Here is a 17,993-nt window from a genome sequence, read left to right as displayed (position 1 = left end):
TTCATTTTGCGTACATCAGAGATGTGTTATGTATCGAGTTCGGTGCACTCCACGTGCGCTTAAGTCGTGGTAGGATGATATTAAGAAAGTCGATGCACTTGACCATGTTAGAGATGCAATTTTAGCGACTCCCTTTGCTCATCTAGTTGGCATCCCTTACAATAAGACTGGCATTCAGGGAGTTATTAATGGTTTAGTTGAGAGATGGTGGGATATTACACATACTTTTCACTTCCCTCAGAAAGAGTTGGGCTTCACTCTATTAAATTTTTGTATGATATCTGGTTTGAGTATAGGATTAGGTAATCCGTTGAGATGTAGCACTGAATTCCAGAGTTGTGCCCAAATGATGACTTTCTTCCCTTGTCTGACCGAGGAGTCATATGATAGTGCTGGTGTTAGGATTTCTGGTATCAAGGCTGCATACATTATACCGTTGACTACTGATTCAGGATTGCAATTTTTGATAGATTATTTGTCACTTGATTTTGATGATGGTCAAGCACATGTTGATGAGTATGTAAGAGCTTTCTGTATGTATTTGATGGGTGTCTTCTTTTTTCCTTCTGGCCATTCCACGATTAACTTGGGATATCTAGCCAACTTTGAGCACTTGCATGAGTTGGGCGGTATTGATTTTGGTGGAGCCATATACTATCATTTGTTGCGTTGTTTAGATAGGGCTTCTCGGCAGACTGGTGTTGTCAGTAGTCCCCATATGGGAGGGTTTGTCATTCTCTTAGAGGTATGGTTTTATGAGTATTTCCGTGCTGCAAATCCTATCCTCACAGAGTATACCGATGAGAGGCCGAGGCTCAGGGCTTGGCACGAACCTCATCGAGCTCGTCTGACCAGTGAGATCAATCATAACATAACTTCTGTCCGAACCCAGATCGAGCTTAGCACACAGGCTTCTATTGTTTGGAGGCCTTGGAGGACATTTGTGCACATCGGCGCGAATGATTGTAGATATACATTGTTCATTTCTCATAGGAGGATGATATTCACTTGTGGGAGTGATATGGATTGGTATTTAGGGGATAGATGTTACAGACAACTCACACCATACTTTGGTATCCCCCCTGATCCCTACCCATGTATCAGAGGCTAAGGACATGACTTTAGAGCAAGTCATCGAGAGTAATGTGTATTGGACTTGGCTACAAGCTTCTGACCTAGTTACATTGCAGACTTATGAGCAATACTACCGTTACTGGTTTAGGGTGTCTATTGGTCATTTGCTCCCAGCTGTAGGTCGTACAGGCAACATTCATACGGTTAGCAATTTGGGTGTCAGACGTGAATTCCATATTGGCCAGCCATCACAGCTGACATTTCAACCTGGACCTGTACACACATTTGTTCCAGCGGCAGATCCCCCTCAGTTAGAATGGCCTTGGGTTTTTAGTTTGAGCGATCCGAGTGGCCAGACGATTTACCAGCCCATTTCTTCTATTGATGACACTTTCGGCATTAAAATGGTTAGAGCGACCTTGGACATCTATCTTTGGTAATTATTTTTATTGGTTTTGGTTTATTATTTTTGTTTATTATGAAAATGTCATAAATTATTAATGAATAATTATTTCAGGAAAACCTACGCATGAGATATGAGACAAGCATTCGTGTAAATGATGGCTTGCGCTCCTCGGTATTCGCCTACAGTGTTAAGAGAGAGAGACTTCTTTCCCGTGCTCATGTGGATTATGACGATTTGCAACGCCCAGATTGATGAGTTCTGAGGGGCTCGGATTGATCGCACAAGGGTGAGTTCATCCGCGGCATGGGCGGATTGAGAGTTCAAAGACAAGGATAGTCGAGGAGGAGTTCACGGCAGAGGAGGCGTATGTAGGACAGTCTAGGAGGTTGTTGTATGACGATTATTATTATGTTGTGTGATTTAGAATTGTTCATTTGATCATTTTGATATGTTGTGTGATTATTATTATGTTGTGTGATATGTTGTGTGGTTATTATTATGTTGTGTGATTTAGAATTTACTTCCTTTGATTTAGCAAATGAATTGCAATTTTTATTAATAGAACGACAACTAATATATGATTACAAAAACATAAAATAAAAATAAATAAATAAAAGACAATTATTACATATCACCTTTATTACATACTACTAGAGTTACTCTAGTTATCAAGTCAGTCATCATTTTCTTCATCATTGGCTTCTTCGTCATTAGAAGCATCATTTGTACTACTTGCTCTAGTTTTTTTTCATATTTAGCTACAATTGCATCTTGTTTTAGCTCTAAAACCCTTTACAAACGAGGATTGACATTGTCGAGTGACATTACTAACAACCTAGTCTCATTTTCCTCCTCTCTAACACGAAGTTTTTCTTGCTTCAAAAATAACTTTTTTTGTGTTTTCTCTTGCTTCAATTTCATACACGGAGTTTTTCTTGCTTCAAAAATAACTTTTTTTGTGTTTTCTCTTGCTTCAATTTCATCATACTTTGAAATTGCTCATTTTGAATCTCTTCTTTATTTCTTCGACTTTCTTTAAAAGCTTCAAGAAATTCATCCATATTTTTAGTAGTAGATGCAACATTACCCTCGATAGTAGAAGCAACTTTCTTGTTCTTCTCAATTTCTTTGCTCTGCTTCCTACCGACCGACCTCTCCAAAAAACCTTCGGTACTGCTAGGATCGTATTCCGAGTGCAGTGAAGGTGAAGGGGTAGAGTAAGGCATTGAAAGGGTTGGGGTTGAGGGTGAAGAATTGAAACCTTCAACATCTCCGGATCTTGCTTTCTTCTTTGGTCTTGGAGCAAGCGTTTCATTGCGTAACTGAGTTCTTTGCCACTTTGGCGTATTTTTTACAAGATTATAACAATCTTGTCATATCCATGGTTTTCCAGTAGTAGCCGCATAAGTTGTTGCTGTGTCTAAAAGCTACGTTTATTTAAAAAAAATCAATATCAAGTTGTATATAAAACGAAGTATAAACGAATCTTACAATGTCTTCACGTCCTCACCCGCTTGGAGGTTGGTCTTCAAGCTTTCTTAGTATAGCATGATATTTGTTGAAGAACGGTAAAATAATCGACCAACGTTGTGAGACTCCCTTCCACTTACGGTTGCGGTCAAAACCTTGAATTTTATTCATTCTAGCCATAATTCGTTCCCAATAAACTTGACCCGATTGATCATTCCCTACTATAGGATCTTCTCCAATCTCAATCCACGCTTTAGTAAGAGCAATATTTTCTTCATTTGTCTAACTTGGACCCCTTTCTTGTTTTGGTTGTGGCATTGAGAGTGTTGTGTGTGAAATGGTTGAGAATGTTGTGTGTGAAAATGAAGAAGGAGATGAGTGTAGATATATGGATGTAGAAATCCGGCTGTTATTTGCCCTTTTTTCCCGTTGGAGCACGCGACATTAGGAGTGTTGCGCGATAGTAGTAGTGGCGCTCCGTAGTTGTGGTCAAAGTCAAAAAAGTGGGGCGACATTAGTACTAGCGCACGACATTACGATTGTCGCTCCGCATCCGCATCCAAATCTCCAAATTTGTGAACAAAAATGTGAACAGACAGGTTATGCGACCATGAATGAGGCCACCTAGAGATGGAATTCCGGAAAATTCCGAATTTTTTCTTCAAATATGAAGAAAAATACATGTTATAATACCACATAGAGATGCTCTAATCATCCATATCTGTCAACATATGCTGCCAAGTTCAAAATATTGGATACTTTTGTTCATCCAATATGGTTTTGAGTGTTCTGGACAATAGAAAAGCAAAAGAAACTAAAGATGACATCTCTATCACCAAATCATTCTTGAAGAAGATGGAAAGAAACAATTAATTGAAGTATTGAACACCACAAAAGAGAGTGGGACTCATCTGTATCCTCTAACTCTCTAAGTAGCTAAACTTGTAAATCTATCATCCTCTTCACAATTACCAGATTGGGTATTTTCTCATCAAGTGGATCTAATAGAAGTAAAGAGAAATTTAACCAACTGGCAACAATATTAGGTCACAGCAACTAGTGTAACTTTCATCTAGTCAAAGCCCAAATGGGTTGTACGTCGTGAAAGGGCATGGTGGTTTAGTAAGTTACTAAGTACTTCAAGCGGATAAGCTTATGCATACTTATACTAGGAATGGGATTGATTGTATGCAAAACCTATGCTATATTTTACGAAGAACCATAGATAAGCGGCAGGCAAGAGACCCAAAGTCCAACAGAAGGAAACAAATTCAATCATTTGGCCTGACGGAAGAGATCCAATGTGACATATCTGCATTTTACCCCGTTTCAAACCAAATGATATAAATTCCAACTACCAACCCATTTCATTGGCCACTTTTTCTCACATACACCGGTTTCCTTGGGTCAACATCCAAATTGCAGTTGTAACAGTTCTACTCCCAACTATATGGCCATACGGTAATACCCTGCCAAGACATTTAACAACTATAGCTTCAAGGCGTTTTCAAGTTTCAACACACCTCAATGGCCACTCAGTTCTCTCTCTCATCGCACAGTTGGTTTTCCTATGTCAAAATTCAGCGTGTCCAGATGGCAGTACGCTATTAAAACAACTGGGTCCTTTGCACTTTGCAGCCTGAGGCTGCAGCTTGGATGAAACAAGATGAATTATCTCCAGTTTTAATGCTCCAAGGGTCTACGACTTGACATGGCTATACAGCCCACACTAAAGATAGGATAATTTTCAACTTTAACAAGACACTGAATGTTGTGTTCATTCAAGAATCATGCCAATCATTTCTGCTAACTTCATGAATAGCTTTCGAATGTTATACATTGCTTTTCCTGCTTCAATTTAGCTAGCAATTTTCCCTACACCATGACAAGTAAAGAGATGAACGCTTGCCTAAATCTTTACATGGACGCACGAAACTACATCCAGTTCTAAAACAGAAATTAGTTAACCAAACCATGATTCCCAAAACATTTCACCGTCTAATCTAGAGATAAAACTAAATACAGAATTTGTTAAGGGGTGTCAGCCAAAGATCCTTGGTCAATATATGGTACAAATGGAAGGCCCCGGGATTCAACTGGATCAAAAGCATTCATAACTAATTATGCCATGGAAGTCTAGGTCTACATCCGAAAAGGATAAGTAACTTAAAGACAAGGTAAAGATCGGAGTTTAAGGTTCTTTTATTCATCGGTCTCTACTTGATCCTGGTCAGCACTTTAGACAAAGGACCAGTTGACAAACATGAAGCAAATGCAGTGCGCATTCTCTTCCTCATTCAGTACCTTCCATGCTACCGCCCTCTCATAGGAAACAGGCCTGCCCATGCTCGACAGACAGATACCACCTTGAAGACAAGTAAAGCCCTGCATAAAAAAATAATTACAAGTTATAAGATATTGACCAAAGAAAAGTGTGGGAGCTTGATAGAAATTGAATGATACAAATATCAAAGTTGAAGTTAACTTCAGACAAACAAACTACTGTTAGCCCTAGGATGCATGCAAAGAAGCAGTGTGTATTATACATACATGCATCGCACCGTAAACACTAACAATCTCAAATCTAGATAGACCTTACTTGAATACATATATTACATCTTATAGTTCTTGATTTCTTGAACTCAGGACTGGCAACTACGAGTAAAGACAAACCTGTTGCATTATCTGTGGGAACTCTGAGCAAAGGGTCTTTCTTCCATGATCATCAAATATCTTTTCAAGTGTTATGTCTTGCAGGGCAACCAACGTTGTCTCAAGCATGTCAAGTCCAGCCTGGTTTGCAAACGTGAAGACTGGCAATGCCTGCAAACGCATCATTCAAAAAAAAGTATTGGTTCAAAAACGTAAAAACGGGATGGATATTGAATACCCAGAGAGAAGCAGAGGTAAACAAAACATGGCAGTAAAGATGTCTTTCTTTTCATTTTTCACTGCATATATTATTAGGTTCCTAGGTGGCCAAAAGTGAAGCACTTTGTTACTTCCCTATAAAAAAAAAGCAAGTCACATGTGTTCCAAAAAGACATTCTTAAAGCAGATTACATACATGTGCACTATTTCATCCAAAGAAAACAAGACTACACTACATTCAATCTCAGGTGCAGGATGGAAATCAATTCATGTGAAAGCTTAAAACTATGAAGTCTATTAATATATCAAGTCAACCACAACTCCAGGTATATTAAGCTGTGCAGTTTCTATGTGTGGATAGAGAAACTAAGTGTGAACCTTTAGAGAGCAACACATGATCGCATCCGAGTGATGCCAGAGAGTTTTGAGATTGGCTTCACTCCCATCACCGGTAGTTTTGAGGAGCTCCACACCCAGATAGCACCTGCTGAAAAGATGAACTTAACTTTCGTGGTCCTTGAAAAGTAATAAGTGACACAATATGGAATTCTCACAACTATCAGGGTTTGGCCTCCCTTGGTCCATCGAAATGTATGCACATCAAGATGAACCAGAACCAAAAAAAAAACCCTATAATAATATTATCATGGAAAACATGATGCAACTAATCCCACGGTTTTGAATATGCAACATTAGATTAAGTGTGTGCTGCCAATATCATACTCTAATAAACATATCAAGAACATTTAAGTTGTTTGAAAATTGGATATGGAAAGATGTTACGGACAACAATGAAGCTAAAACCAAATCAATGAACTTCTTTTCAATGTGTGCTCAGGATGATGAAGCTTTATACACTTACACACCTACACCAGGTTTCCTACTCCCCATTCTTACACAGGCCGAACCTTCTAAGGTCATACTGTGTGTGCTCTATTTACAATTCAGAACAAATAATACCAAGGAAAGCCTCAACCTTGAAATAAAGAGCCTGAATAGCTCAGATATATATAAAGGAAGAAATAAATCATTAGATATCAAATTGGAAGAAACGTAGAAAACAAATACTTGACACACCTATAGCTGTGACAGATCCAACGAGCGAGGGTGCGTGCTTCAGGAGTGCCAGGTGGAGGTCGAAGACCAGAATGAGAACCAAGAAGTGAAGGAGACAGAGCCAGTGCAACCCTCTGAACAGATGATATAATACTACGGATATATTGCCGAGCCATGGATGCTACATTATCTTGCAGGTGACTTTCAAATGCAAACTGAAAAGCAATAGTCATCACTGATCTCATGCTGCCACAACTGCCAGAATAATCACCGGATGCTCTACTTCCAGCTGGCCCAATCTCCAAAGCAGAAGCAAGGTCCAGTGTGCGATTTGGACTGGATGCATCCTGCATCATTCACACTTATCCCAGTTAGGAGTAAAACTCCATGAAAAATGCATAACTTTTATTGAATTAGTGAAATATCTGTTTGCAACCATAATAGGACAAGGTAAAGTGACCGTACAATGCAAGTAAAAATCTTACCACCCCAAATTCAAGCGGGATAATGCGGAACCCAGAAGGTAAAAGAGGTGCTTCATCAGCAAAAGACGAATCAATGGGAGCAAAGACAAGTTCAGCACAAGTGCCAACAGCATTTTCATCTACCCCACTACAGAGCTGTAAAAGCAACATGATCAATATCAATAAGAAAAATGTGAGAGTATTCCACAGGAATCTCTAAACTTCAGGCCTAAGATATACACCAAAGAAAAACCACAGACAAGGCCAATATGTTTACAAGGATACATCAACACATAGTCCAAGTGATAGTATTTTTTTTCATTTTATGCTAAAACTCAGCATGGAGAACATTCGTTAAAAGGTATTTTTTAACATGAGAATTAAAACCACGGTATATTAATCCATTCTCATAGCAATGATATTTTCATTCAGGGTTTATTTATATAAACCACGATATGAGCATTAATACAGAGTTGCATCAGATGCCAATGTATCACTCAAAAACAAAATCTTGGTAAGGTAAACACTCAGAGAGAGAGAGAGCATACTTGCAACAAAAACATGTCTCGTGACATAAGTGTGTCTTCTTGACACTGGCTTATGTTTTCCAGCTTGATGACCTCCAAAAACTGGTTGTAAAAAAAAAGATCAATATAAATCTAAATCTAAATCTAAATCGAGTCTAATCAGAATGAATGAAGTAACCACTTTGTGGAGTTCTTTGAAATCATAATGCATTAGCCGAACAAGCGAACATTCCTAGGTAGAAATATGTTTACTTGCCTCTTCATGCTCAATCGTATGGGCCAACGGAAGGATAACCTGCCCCCCAAAACCTCCCACCCTCGACCCTGGTAAAATACAAGGACCTGCTTTCAGAGCAGCAGCAGAGTAAGCATCAATATTACTGTCAGCCCATTCTGATCTGTGCTCTCGCAGAAACCTCAGAAGTATTGGTGGAGGCACATTCTGGCAAAAAAAAAAGGGAAATGAAATACAAGTAGGAGTCAACCCTGTTTTTATACAAAAGGGATATTTCAAGTAAAGGCAAAAACTCATCAGGCCAAAACAGGTAAATCAAGCTTCAGAAGAACTTTAAAAAGCAATCAGTCTGATCAGCAGAATCTATGTGTGTAAACTAGGACAATTCATTTTCTAGGAATCCATCATGTCCAGAACAGTTTCTTACCATGAATCTTTCAGAAAAATGGAAACTCTTCGAGAGAATTTGCGTATCAGATTTTGTAGTAGGTTAGAGTATTTGAAGGCTGTACACCAGCGTGTGTTCGTGTGTGTCATTAATAGATAATTAATTGTAAACTACACGTATGCAGACACGCTAGCAAGCACGCAACACACAAATTGATCCAAGGGAATGCCTTTGAAGCACGTGAGTATGGAGGAAGAAGCAACTACACACCAGTTACAATTTTTCACATTTTAAAGCAAGGTTCGTAACCACCATGTTTGAGTAAAACCTAAACATACACAATGCAGAGGATTTTCTAAAAGAAGATGAGGAAAACCATAGTTCTTTGTGGAAAAACTTCTAAAAGAAGATAGAAAAAGCTTTAAGGAGAGGAATTTCACTCTCCTGCAAATTTATGAGTTACACATGGACTCAAGTAGGGGTCATATCTTAAATAGTTATGATAAGTTGTCTAGAGTTCAATTTAAACTTTTACAATGGATGTAAATAGGAGTTAGGGCCATCAAATTGAAATATTAACACAGCCATGTCCCTCTACTAGAGTGATCTAAAGATCCCACGACTGACACTTTGTACCCATGTCTGACATCAACACTTTTATCTGTGTCAATGTCAGTCCATAAAAGAAGGTCTTCCATTTTCAGGGAACAGGTTCAGAGATATCCACTGAAAATGCCAGATAAAATGCTTGATGATGAATGTAAGCTGGTTTATTTGACCTGACCATTGAAAGTAGTCGTTGATTTGAATATAATACCTCCATGGCTGGGCAACTCTACCCAAAGCATTCACAAAATTTCAACTATAACAATTATATATTTTTTAATCAAGTTGATAAATCTTAAAAGATACCACTAATATTAAATCTGACAAGATACCACCAATATCTCCAACAACAAGTGACCAAAAATATTCAATAGCGATCAACGTACAGTTTCTTAACAAGATTAATAGCTCAGATACAGATTGTTCAGTAGAATGAAGAACAATATGCTCACCTGCAAAAGCATGGATGCCTTGGCACAAAGGATGCCACTGCTAACAGCAGGAAAGCCATTAGCATATCCCATATTAATTCCACTCATCTTACCAGGAGAGGAGTTCACAAGAATGGTGACATCATCCATACCATCGCTTCCCATCGTTGACCATCCCTCATCAGTAAAACCATTAAGAGCTTCGTTGAAACCCCTGAAAGATGTACTTTTATCAAGATCATGGCAATATAAGAACCTCTCTGATCAGTACAAAATATAAAAACACTTTGACACACATACCTGCTCAGCCTCTGGCTAAGTGCTCGAAGAGCTGGAGGTCGTCTGCCCCAACCAGTGACAGTTGATTGAGAAGCTTCTAAAGCAATCTGCCTAAGCTGTCGTAAGGCCTTCACAAAAAACAAAATGGAAAGCTTGTAACAAGAGAAACTCAAAGCCTCCATATCCCTTTTTCATCAAAGCAATGAGAACAATAAAGAGTGAAAATATTCCAAGGGGGGGAATGCAAATTTTACCGCCATAGTAGTCTTCTGAGCAAGCACTGTTGGTGATTCATATAATGGGCGCAAGACCTCAGGTACGCTGCATGGCTGTTCAAAGAATGAGCACTAGAATTGTCAATTGAACATTTCTAGCATCATAGATGGAAACATCCAATGGCAAGCACAAATGAAAATGCAACGGAAAGCAACCAAACTCGACATGCCTCTAAATCCATGTGATCAACTATGTGAATGATGGATCCACCTCCTTCGCAGGGTCGTATCAGATACCCACTTGGCAAAATTTCAGCTCTTACAAAATGCTGAACTGGTGGCATACTCGGGCCACCCTGGGTGCTACTAAGTGACCTTTCACAGACCTGAGAATTTCAAAATTGGGAACACTGTCAGAGAAATGATGACAAAACTCAAGAAAACAACCAAAATTTTATTATCCCATTTAGGGACAATCATGTATTGCATACCACAAGGCTACCATCCTCCAGAACAGAAGTATAGCGCAGTAACCAGAAGTCACGGGCAGGTGCCAATGTTGTTGGTGCATATAGCTAATTGAAATCACCAAATAGATGTTAGTAAGGTTATCAATGATTCAGCATTCCAACACACAACTTGCACACAGAGACAAACCTGCATGTACAGCAGCTCAACAGTTCCACCAGTTCCAGTTGGCAGTACATTTAACACATCCACAGCTCGGCAATCGCGGAACCACGAAGGCCGATCTTTGAGAATCTCGGCTACCTGGAAACAACTCAGATAGTCAATCGTCTCGTGTAGCCACGGAGAGTACTTCCAACAACAGCAACAACAACAACAACAACATCATCAAAAACAAAAAGCAAAACAGAGAAGCTAAAAACTTACCCTTGCAGGTTCAAGACCCACCAGGCCGCACGCACGTGCAGCCACTCCAGGGCAGCCATGAGATATAGCAATGATTCCAATGGAATCCGGACCAGGCTGCAAATATTAGAGAGATGATGAGCATTCAAAGAATAATGACTAAGAACGAAAAACAAGAAAAGAATAATGGATTCATTTTTTTGAATAAATGACAATAAAGTGTATCTTCTTATGCTCTAAAAAGTAGGGCGAGCTGGAAGCATTTGGTCATGACACTTAAAAATATATGCACAGTGGACGCGTTTCAATGATTGACCTATAAAGTAAAACAGAAAATGATGGTCATGTCAATATAAAATGGCGAAAGAAATTTTGAATTGGATTGTATATTCGTGTTCAAGTGCTCAACAGCCTTTCAAACATGATGGTGGAACCAATTGAACCTGGCCTCTCAGGGATTTTTACTGTCCTAAAAATTTGCATAAATAAAGTGAGGCGCAGTGGGAAGCTGCCTAATAGATCATTATGAAGTCATAAGTGCTTAAGAGTGTGGCTGCCTTTAAATGGTACCCATTTCTGAGCCACAATGGAACAATTTTACTTCACAAAAGTACAGATGTTTCTACAGAAATTTAAAAGAAGACTAAATTTTCCTTTACTTAATAAAGACTTCCATTACAAACTTTAATAAAAGTCAGGAATATAGTCAATCTGGGTCAAGAGATGGTTACCTTCATCCCAGGCATTTGGACCCACTCCACAGCAGTTCCAGTAGCCTTTGATAAAAACTCTGTTAAAGTTTCCTCTGCAATGGACAAAAGTCTGCAAAGATGCAAATATAAAACAAAATTCAAGACAAAGCAAAAGATTAGAAAGGGACCCAACAAGCATTCCCACTAACCCTGCAGGGCTAGCATCCCTTGGGGGATGCTGTGGTGTCAGATGGTGTTGACCACTAGTCACCACCGATTCACAGCTTGTGTCTGTAGTTGCAAGACCAGTCTGTGACAAACGAGTAGCCCAACTCAGATAGAATCCAAAGTAAAGCAAACCAAAATGAAAATAAATTAAACAAAACAAAACAAAATCAAGTTAAACCAAACATCTAATATCTTGATTTTCTTACAGTCTGTGAATGTTGGCGAAAATAGCCATTTTCATACACCAGTTGCGACACCTGCTTCTGCAACCTATCGTTCTCCTCCATTAAAAGCTTGTTCATCGCCGTAAGCTTCCGATTCACGGCCTGAAGACGCGATGCCTCCTTCCGCTGCTTCTCTCGGCACCTTAAACACAAAACACAACACACATTAATATCAACAAAAAAATCACCAAAGCAAACATTTTTCTTCCAAAGAAAAATTATACCTCCGGTTCTGAAACCAAACTTTAATCTGCTTAGGCTCAATATTAGAGAGAATGGGGCATTCCCTAATAAGTTGCTGTCTTCGAATCGAACTCGGCTTTGGGCACTCATGATAAACCCTTTCTAGTGCCTCAACCTGCTCAGGTGTATATCTCACATATTTCCCATTATCTATTCCACCTTTACCATCCTTGCAGGAACTTACGGCCATCATCCCTTCAATCTACAACCTTAAAAACTTGTTTTTAAACTAGTCTTCAAACTCCTTAAACACTCAAACAAAAACTAACCCCTTCACACTTAAAACACTTAAAAAAAAAGTTAAGAAAAATAATTCAACCAACAGCAAACACAAGAAACACAGATCCCTCGAGATCAGTGCTTTAAGCTTCCTCAAATCTCCTCTTTTTCCTGAAAACAAAAAATAAAAGAAACATGATTTATCAGTATACATATATGAAACATCAAAACCATGGTCTCTCTTCCTTCTTTAAAACCAACAAAGAAAAAAGAGCATTCCAAGTTTTTCAACAACAGAACGTTGACGGCACTCATTTCTCAACATTTTTTTCAAACAAACTACGAGACACTAAAAATTTCACAAGATCCGAAATTTCGTTTTCTTTATTAGTACCTTAACAGACTGAACTCCACACTATCGTTCCTAACCTTTGAAACATTTTCTATATCACAAAGATCAATAAAACAAGTAGGTAGGTAGTTTTGAAGTGAAGAAGCAAAGGTTGTTTATGGAAGTAAAAGCCATTTCTAGCTTGCTGCTGTTTTTTTCCAAGTACTTGTTCTAGCTTGAAGCACTTCGGTTCTCTCTTTTTACATAGTAAATTTTATATCCCTCATGTTTGTTTAACACTTTTCCCTCCAAAAGTGATAAAATTTCGACGCTGCCCTTAGTACGTAGTATGGTAAATATATGGAAATGCATGGGTGGATGTATTAGGATAAAGAGTCCGATGCGTGTACAGGAATCCAAAAAATTAAAAGAAAGGAAGGCCTGAAAAAGGGTTGTGTGGGTCAGAGAGGACAGAATCATGAGGGTTTTGCATGCGTCTCGATTTCTAGACTTATTTTTTATTGTAATGTAATAACATCACCTACTTCGTCAGTATCGAATACGACATACATGGTATACATACTTATGACATGCTATGATGTAGGTATTAAACATGAGGCCATGAGGGATTGAGGAATAGTGGTTATGATGGATGTGAAAGTGTGGGTTGATTTTCATGCTTTCGAAGTGAACAAGAAGAGTTTCATGGGGAATACTTTTGAAAATTTTGCAACTTTTACCTTCCCAAAACTATTGAGACCGAGTACACCAGGCTTACCAGGTATTAAAAAGTGTCCAAAAGTTTAGATAAATGTGGAATTGCAGGTTATTAGAATTAACCGAAATTTTTCTATGCTTGAAAGTCGAAATTGAGCATGCATGATGTATTGTGATTATCTTCGTCTAAACGGGTTTTTGATCGGATTGCACAGTGAACCATGGAAGGAAATGGCCCTTTTCGTTATTTTTATAGAGGATCTCGGGTAGCTATTTATCGCAACTGTTGCTAGTTAAAAACATTTTCGAACTAGCTGTTGTTTCCTGTGTTTTGGGTTATAGAGAAAAAACTTCATTTATATATATATATATACGCCTTAGCTAGAGTGACATCTTTATAATGATATTTTTATTGTACATTCTATCAAAAAATATATTTTAACAATGAATTAGTGGCTGATTTTTTGTAGATATATTCTATCCACTATGGATTATATCTCTACAAAAAATTAGCTCAATCCAATATGTGAAACTTTGTCAAAAATAGTGTTTTAAGTTTGCAATTTTATCTAACGATCTAGAAATAATTTTTTTAAGTTTGAAATATCATTTAATTTTTATAGATATAATATCGTGGGTAATATATTACAAAAAAACACTAATTTATGTTAATTTTTATAGAAGATATAATCCTTAAATAATATATATATATATATATATATATATATATATATATATATATATATATATATATATATATATATATATATATATATATATATATCCAGATTAATCAAACTAGAATTAGGATGGATTGATGTATAGCCACTAGCCAAGACCCAAAACAATGTGGATAAAACCATGAATGATGTAATTGGCCTAATGTATTGCGAATCTCTTGTATTGCTTACGAACATTGTCAAGAATTTGAGAATTCAAGTACATAGTATTTGTCTCAATTGAAAGATTGCTGCGATCCAGTACTTATGATCGAGTATTTAACATGTAACATATTTTTGTTGGCCTTAGGCTCTTAGCTCATACGGTCATACCTCGTCAAACAAATCAAATCTTTTCCTCAAAGTGGCCAACTGAATCAATGGTTCCCTGTCCATCCTTTTTCTAAGGCCTTGTTAGTTTATGACTTTATGCATCTAGTGATTGAATATAACGAATTTCAAGTACTATGGAAGCAACACAAAGCATAATTATAGCAGCACAAACCAGAATTATTATTAGATAGGCAATTTAGAACATCACGCCTTAATTTATGTCATTCCACGACAGTAAACAAAAAACAAATCGAGATAAAATGTTCCTATGTGACAATATAAGAGGTTCAATTTCTTTCTTCTTCGTTTTGTTTTTCCTTTTTATTGATAAAAGGTCTAAATTATATTCAAATTATTGAGGTATACGCATGCCACATACCATTTGAGCTTAGCAACTGACTCGTACAGTAACAGGAACTGAATACAAAATTCTGAAGGACGTTATTTAGGAACTGAGGATGCTTATAGTGACGGGTCAAAGGCACAACATTGTTGAATATGTCCAATGGTGAAATAATTTTGTAAGTCGCAATGGCAGACCAATTTTAGTGGGGTTAGATTCACCATTTTGATCTTGTGCTCAGCATGGAAGAACTTCCAATTTATTATAATCTTCGTACATATATGAGTCAATTTATTGGTAAACAATATTAGTCGATTCTAAACTCCATATATTAGTCCCAAGGAAAACTTGGTGCTGATTCACAGTGGCCAGATGTTTGCTGTTTCTACCTTATAATGAGGTGATAATGCTCTAAGAGGACTTTGTGGTTTTTATAAGTCAATTGTGATATTACATTAATTAACTTTACGTTTAGTGGATTTCATTCGAGAATATGTTTGTGGACGGGCAACTGTTTGCTGTCCACAAGACTTCAGCTAGTGATTGGTAGAGTGGCTACCTAAAAATATTGTTTTACTGCCAAAAAAAACTGTTAAACTGTCTAAAAATGGTTTTGACCAATAGAAAAGTGATGTTTTGTCAACAAAATCGGACTCATTTCATTCTATAGTTTTCTTTTTGTTGAGTTGTTTAGTAGTCCCATATTTATGTTTTTTTATTTTATTTTTTGGGTTTAAACAAAAGTTTATTAATGTCGAGAAATGGTTACAGCTTACAAATAGGTTGGCGAAGGAGTTTCACTAAGTAACGGAGTCAGGAAACTCTTCCACGGAGCACTGCACAAAAAAGTTACTAATGACGACAAATTTCGATAATCTATAACTTTATCGCAACAACTTTGTTAATCAGAAAAAGAATGGTTAACAAAATAAATTATCAATACTTAATGCGGGTGGTTATCAAGGCTGGAGTTATGAAAATTTAAGGTTATCACTATGGAAGATCCCACATTATGATGGTACAAATTAGGAGGGTGTTTCATTCGGTCAGATCAGATCGGAATATGGGTTTTTAATTTGGTTTCGGATTTTTCGAAAATCGGATGAAAATCGGAATTTGAACAAAATTGGGAACTTTAGAAATTGGATAATTCGGATAAAAATTGAAAATTATTGAAAATTCAAATATCTTTAAATATTTTTTATAACTTATACAATAAATACTAATTCTAGAGTTTTTAGTTTCTTTGTACTATATATTGATTAATGCAAGTTAATCTACTGTAAATGAGCAAAAAAAAAGTGGGATTATATTAAAATAATTATAGTTACATTATAATTTTAGATATATTGTATGTCCAAATAATCATTTGGCAAAATCAAATATAATTCGGAAAAAATCGGATCGGATATGCACCGGCGGATTCGGATAAAAAAATTCGGAAAATCGGAATTTCATAAAGCATCCGAAGCCAATCCGAATTTAAATCGGATTTTCGAAAATCGGACAAATAATATTGATGCCGAATCCGAAATAAAATTCAAATCGGAATTCGAAAAAATCATAATTTCGAGAAAAAGTAGCACCCCTAGTACAAATGCCATAAAATTCATTACTGTTCTAAAAAAAACTCAGCATATATATAATTTTCTAGTGGACTTTTATGGGTTTTACAAAGCCTGATATAAGAGCTGGCCTAGGGCCCCACAATCTCAAAGCCGACCCTGATGGTTATATGAACTCCAGTTGTTAAAGTGACTCCAAAATTATTCCACCACTAATACAATGAATTAGAAGCTGATTTTTGCTAGAGATATTCTCCACACAATATATATCATCCTCATAAAAAAATCAGTTCATTTAAAAATATACAACCTTCATCAAAAAACATTTAGAATGTTATGAAATCAGCTAACGGCTCAGATTTTTTTTTAATTTCATAACAACTTTTAACAAGGTTAAACATATTTAATTGAACTGTTATTTTGTAGGTGTATCTCCATCGTGTGATGTATATCTCTACCAAAAAAAAAAAACAAAAACAACAACAACAACAACAACAACTCTTCATCTTCTAAGTCTACTTTTAGGAGTGGATTAATATTGGAGTGATTGTAAGATGGAGTTCATATAACCATCCCTATACTTAATTAAAATATATATAGATAACCCAATCAACAAAACTGGGTATAGTTTGTTTAGTAACAATAAAAACTTAAAACAAATTTCATTTCTCCGCTCTAATAACATAATAATATTTAAAAGCCTAAGCAACAATGTGTGATACACTTGAGCAATAGCAAATTTTGGTTTTGAAAAATGAGTATTAGTACAATTTGATTTCACAAATGAATAGTGGATGAGGTGTTGAAAAAAAATTAAAAAGATACATGTGTAAAGCTAAGATATTGATCCATCAGTAATACCGTGGTTATAGTTTCAACTAGATTTTGAGCCCAGGCATACGCTCGAGATCTTATAGGTATTTTGGGTATAGAAATCGCAATATTCGAACATTGTTTATGCCTTGAAACACTATTAAGATCAAATGTGTTATATGCTCCAATGCGTACTCTATCAATTTATCACATGTGTCCTATGTAGTCTAGGTAAGGCATCTATTTCCGACTGTAGTTTTGGTCTAGCACTTTTATTTGATGGAAAATATTTAAGTTATATGGCTCTTTCACGGAAGTCTCCTAAGAATATAAGCTACTAAACCCAGTGACCCACTACTAACATTACTAACAATTTACTATTCATCTGCACAATCTCTCTCCCCAAGTACCACTTTTATAATGTGTGATTCATGTAATGTCAGACTGAGTGGAACAATAACATATATGTTAAACAAAATTAATGCAGAGAACATAGTGTATAGACTATTTTTGAACGTACAATATAATTTCTTTAATTGACTATTATTTTGTGTAAATTTAAGTAAACAAACAAACTAATATTGAAACAATGCGAATCTTCAATAATCATCGCTAATATTGATGAATTCTTCTTTGTCGTCGGTTATGCATTACTAGTGGCGAAGATAAAA

General features: G+C 36.7%; 1 protein-coding gene across 1 annotated transcript; it reads right to left on the bottom strand.

The window, feature by feature from the left end:
• Nucleotides 1-4,893: 4,893 nt before the first annotated feature.
• LOC147511615 (homeobox-leucine zipper protein ATHB-15-like) lies at nucleotides 4,894-13,098 on the bottom strand. Its single transcript, XM_086603284.1, has 19 exons — nucleotides 12,896-13,098; nucleotides 12,264-12,672; nucleotides 12,022-12,181; nucleotides 11,797-11,897; nucleotides 11,627-11,717; nucleotides 10,917-11,012; nucleotides 10,680-10,793; nucleotides 10,514-10,597; nucleotides 10,253-10,408; nucleotides 10,062-10,136; nucleotides 9,829-9,935; nucleotides 9,550-9,742; nucleotides 8,125-8,310; nucleotides 7,890-7,970; nucleotides 7,363-7,497; nucleotides 6,899-7,224; nucleotides 6,200-6,305; nucleotides 5,624-5,773; nucleotides 4,894-5,335 (listed from the first exon to the last, which is right to left on the bottom strand). Exons 2-19 carry the CDS (start codon nucleotides 12,473-12,475, stop codon nucleotides 5,189-5,191), a joined length of 2,520 nt encoding a protein of 839 aa, XP_086459410.1. The 5' UTR covers nucleotides 12,476-12,672; nucleotides 12,896-13,098; the 3' UTR covers nucleotides 4,894-5,188.
• Nucleotides 13,099-17,993: the final 4,895 nt, after the last annotated feature.

This window comes from Coptis chinensis, chromosome 3 (genome assembly GCF_015680905.1).
Source record: "Coptis chinensis isolate HL-2020 chromosome 3, ASM1568090v1, whole genome shotgun sequence".
NCBI classification, from domain to species: Eukaryota; Viridiplantae; Streptophyta; class Magnoliopsida; order Ranunculales; family Ranunculaceae; genus Coptis; species Coptis chinensis.
Note: the sequence above shows the minus strand (reverse complement) of the source record. Positions and strands in the feature narration are given on the sequence as shown.

Bases quoted from the DNA above. Each gene is read 5' to 3' on its own strand.
- LOC147511615 (XM_086603284.1), bottom strand. From the start codon at position 12,475: ATGATGGCCGTAAGTTCCTGCAAGGATGGTAAAGGTGGAATAGATAAT. The intron at 12,182-12,263 runs GTATAATTTTTC...TTTGTGTTTAAG, and splicing joins GTTTGGTTTCAGAACCGGAG to GTGCCGAGAGAAGCAGCGGA. The intron at 11,718-11,796 runs GTTAGTGGGAAT...GCATCTTTGCAG, and splicing joins AGGGATGCTAGCCCTGCAGG to ACTTTTGTCCATTGCAGAGG.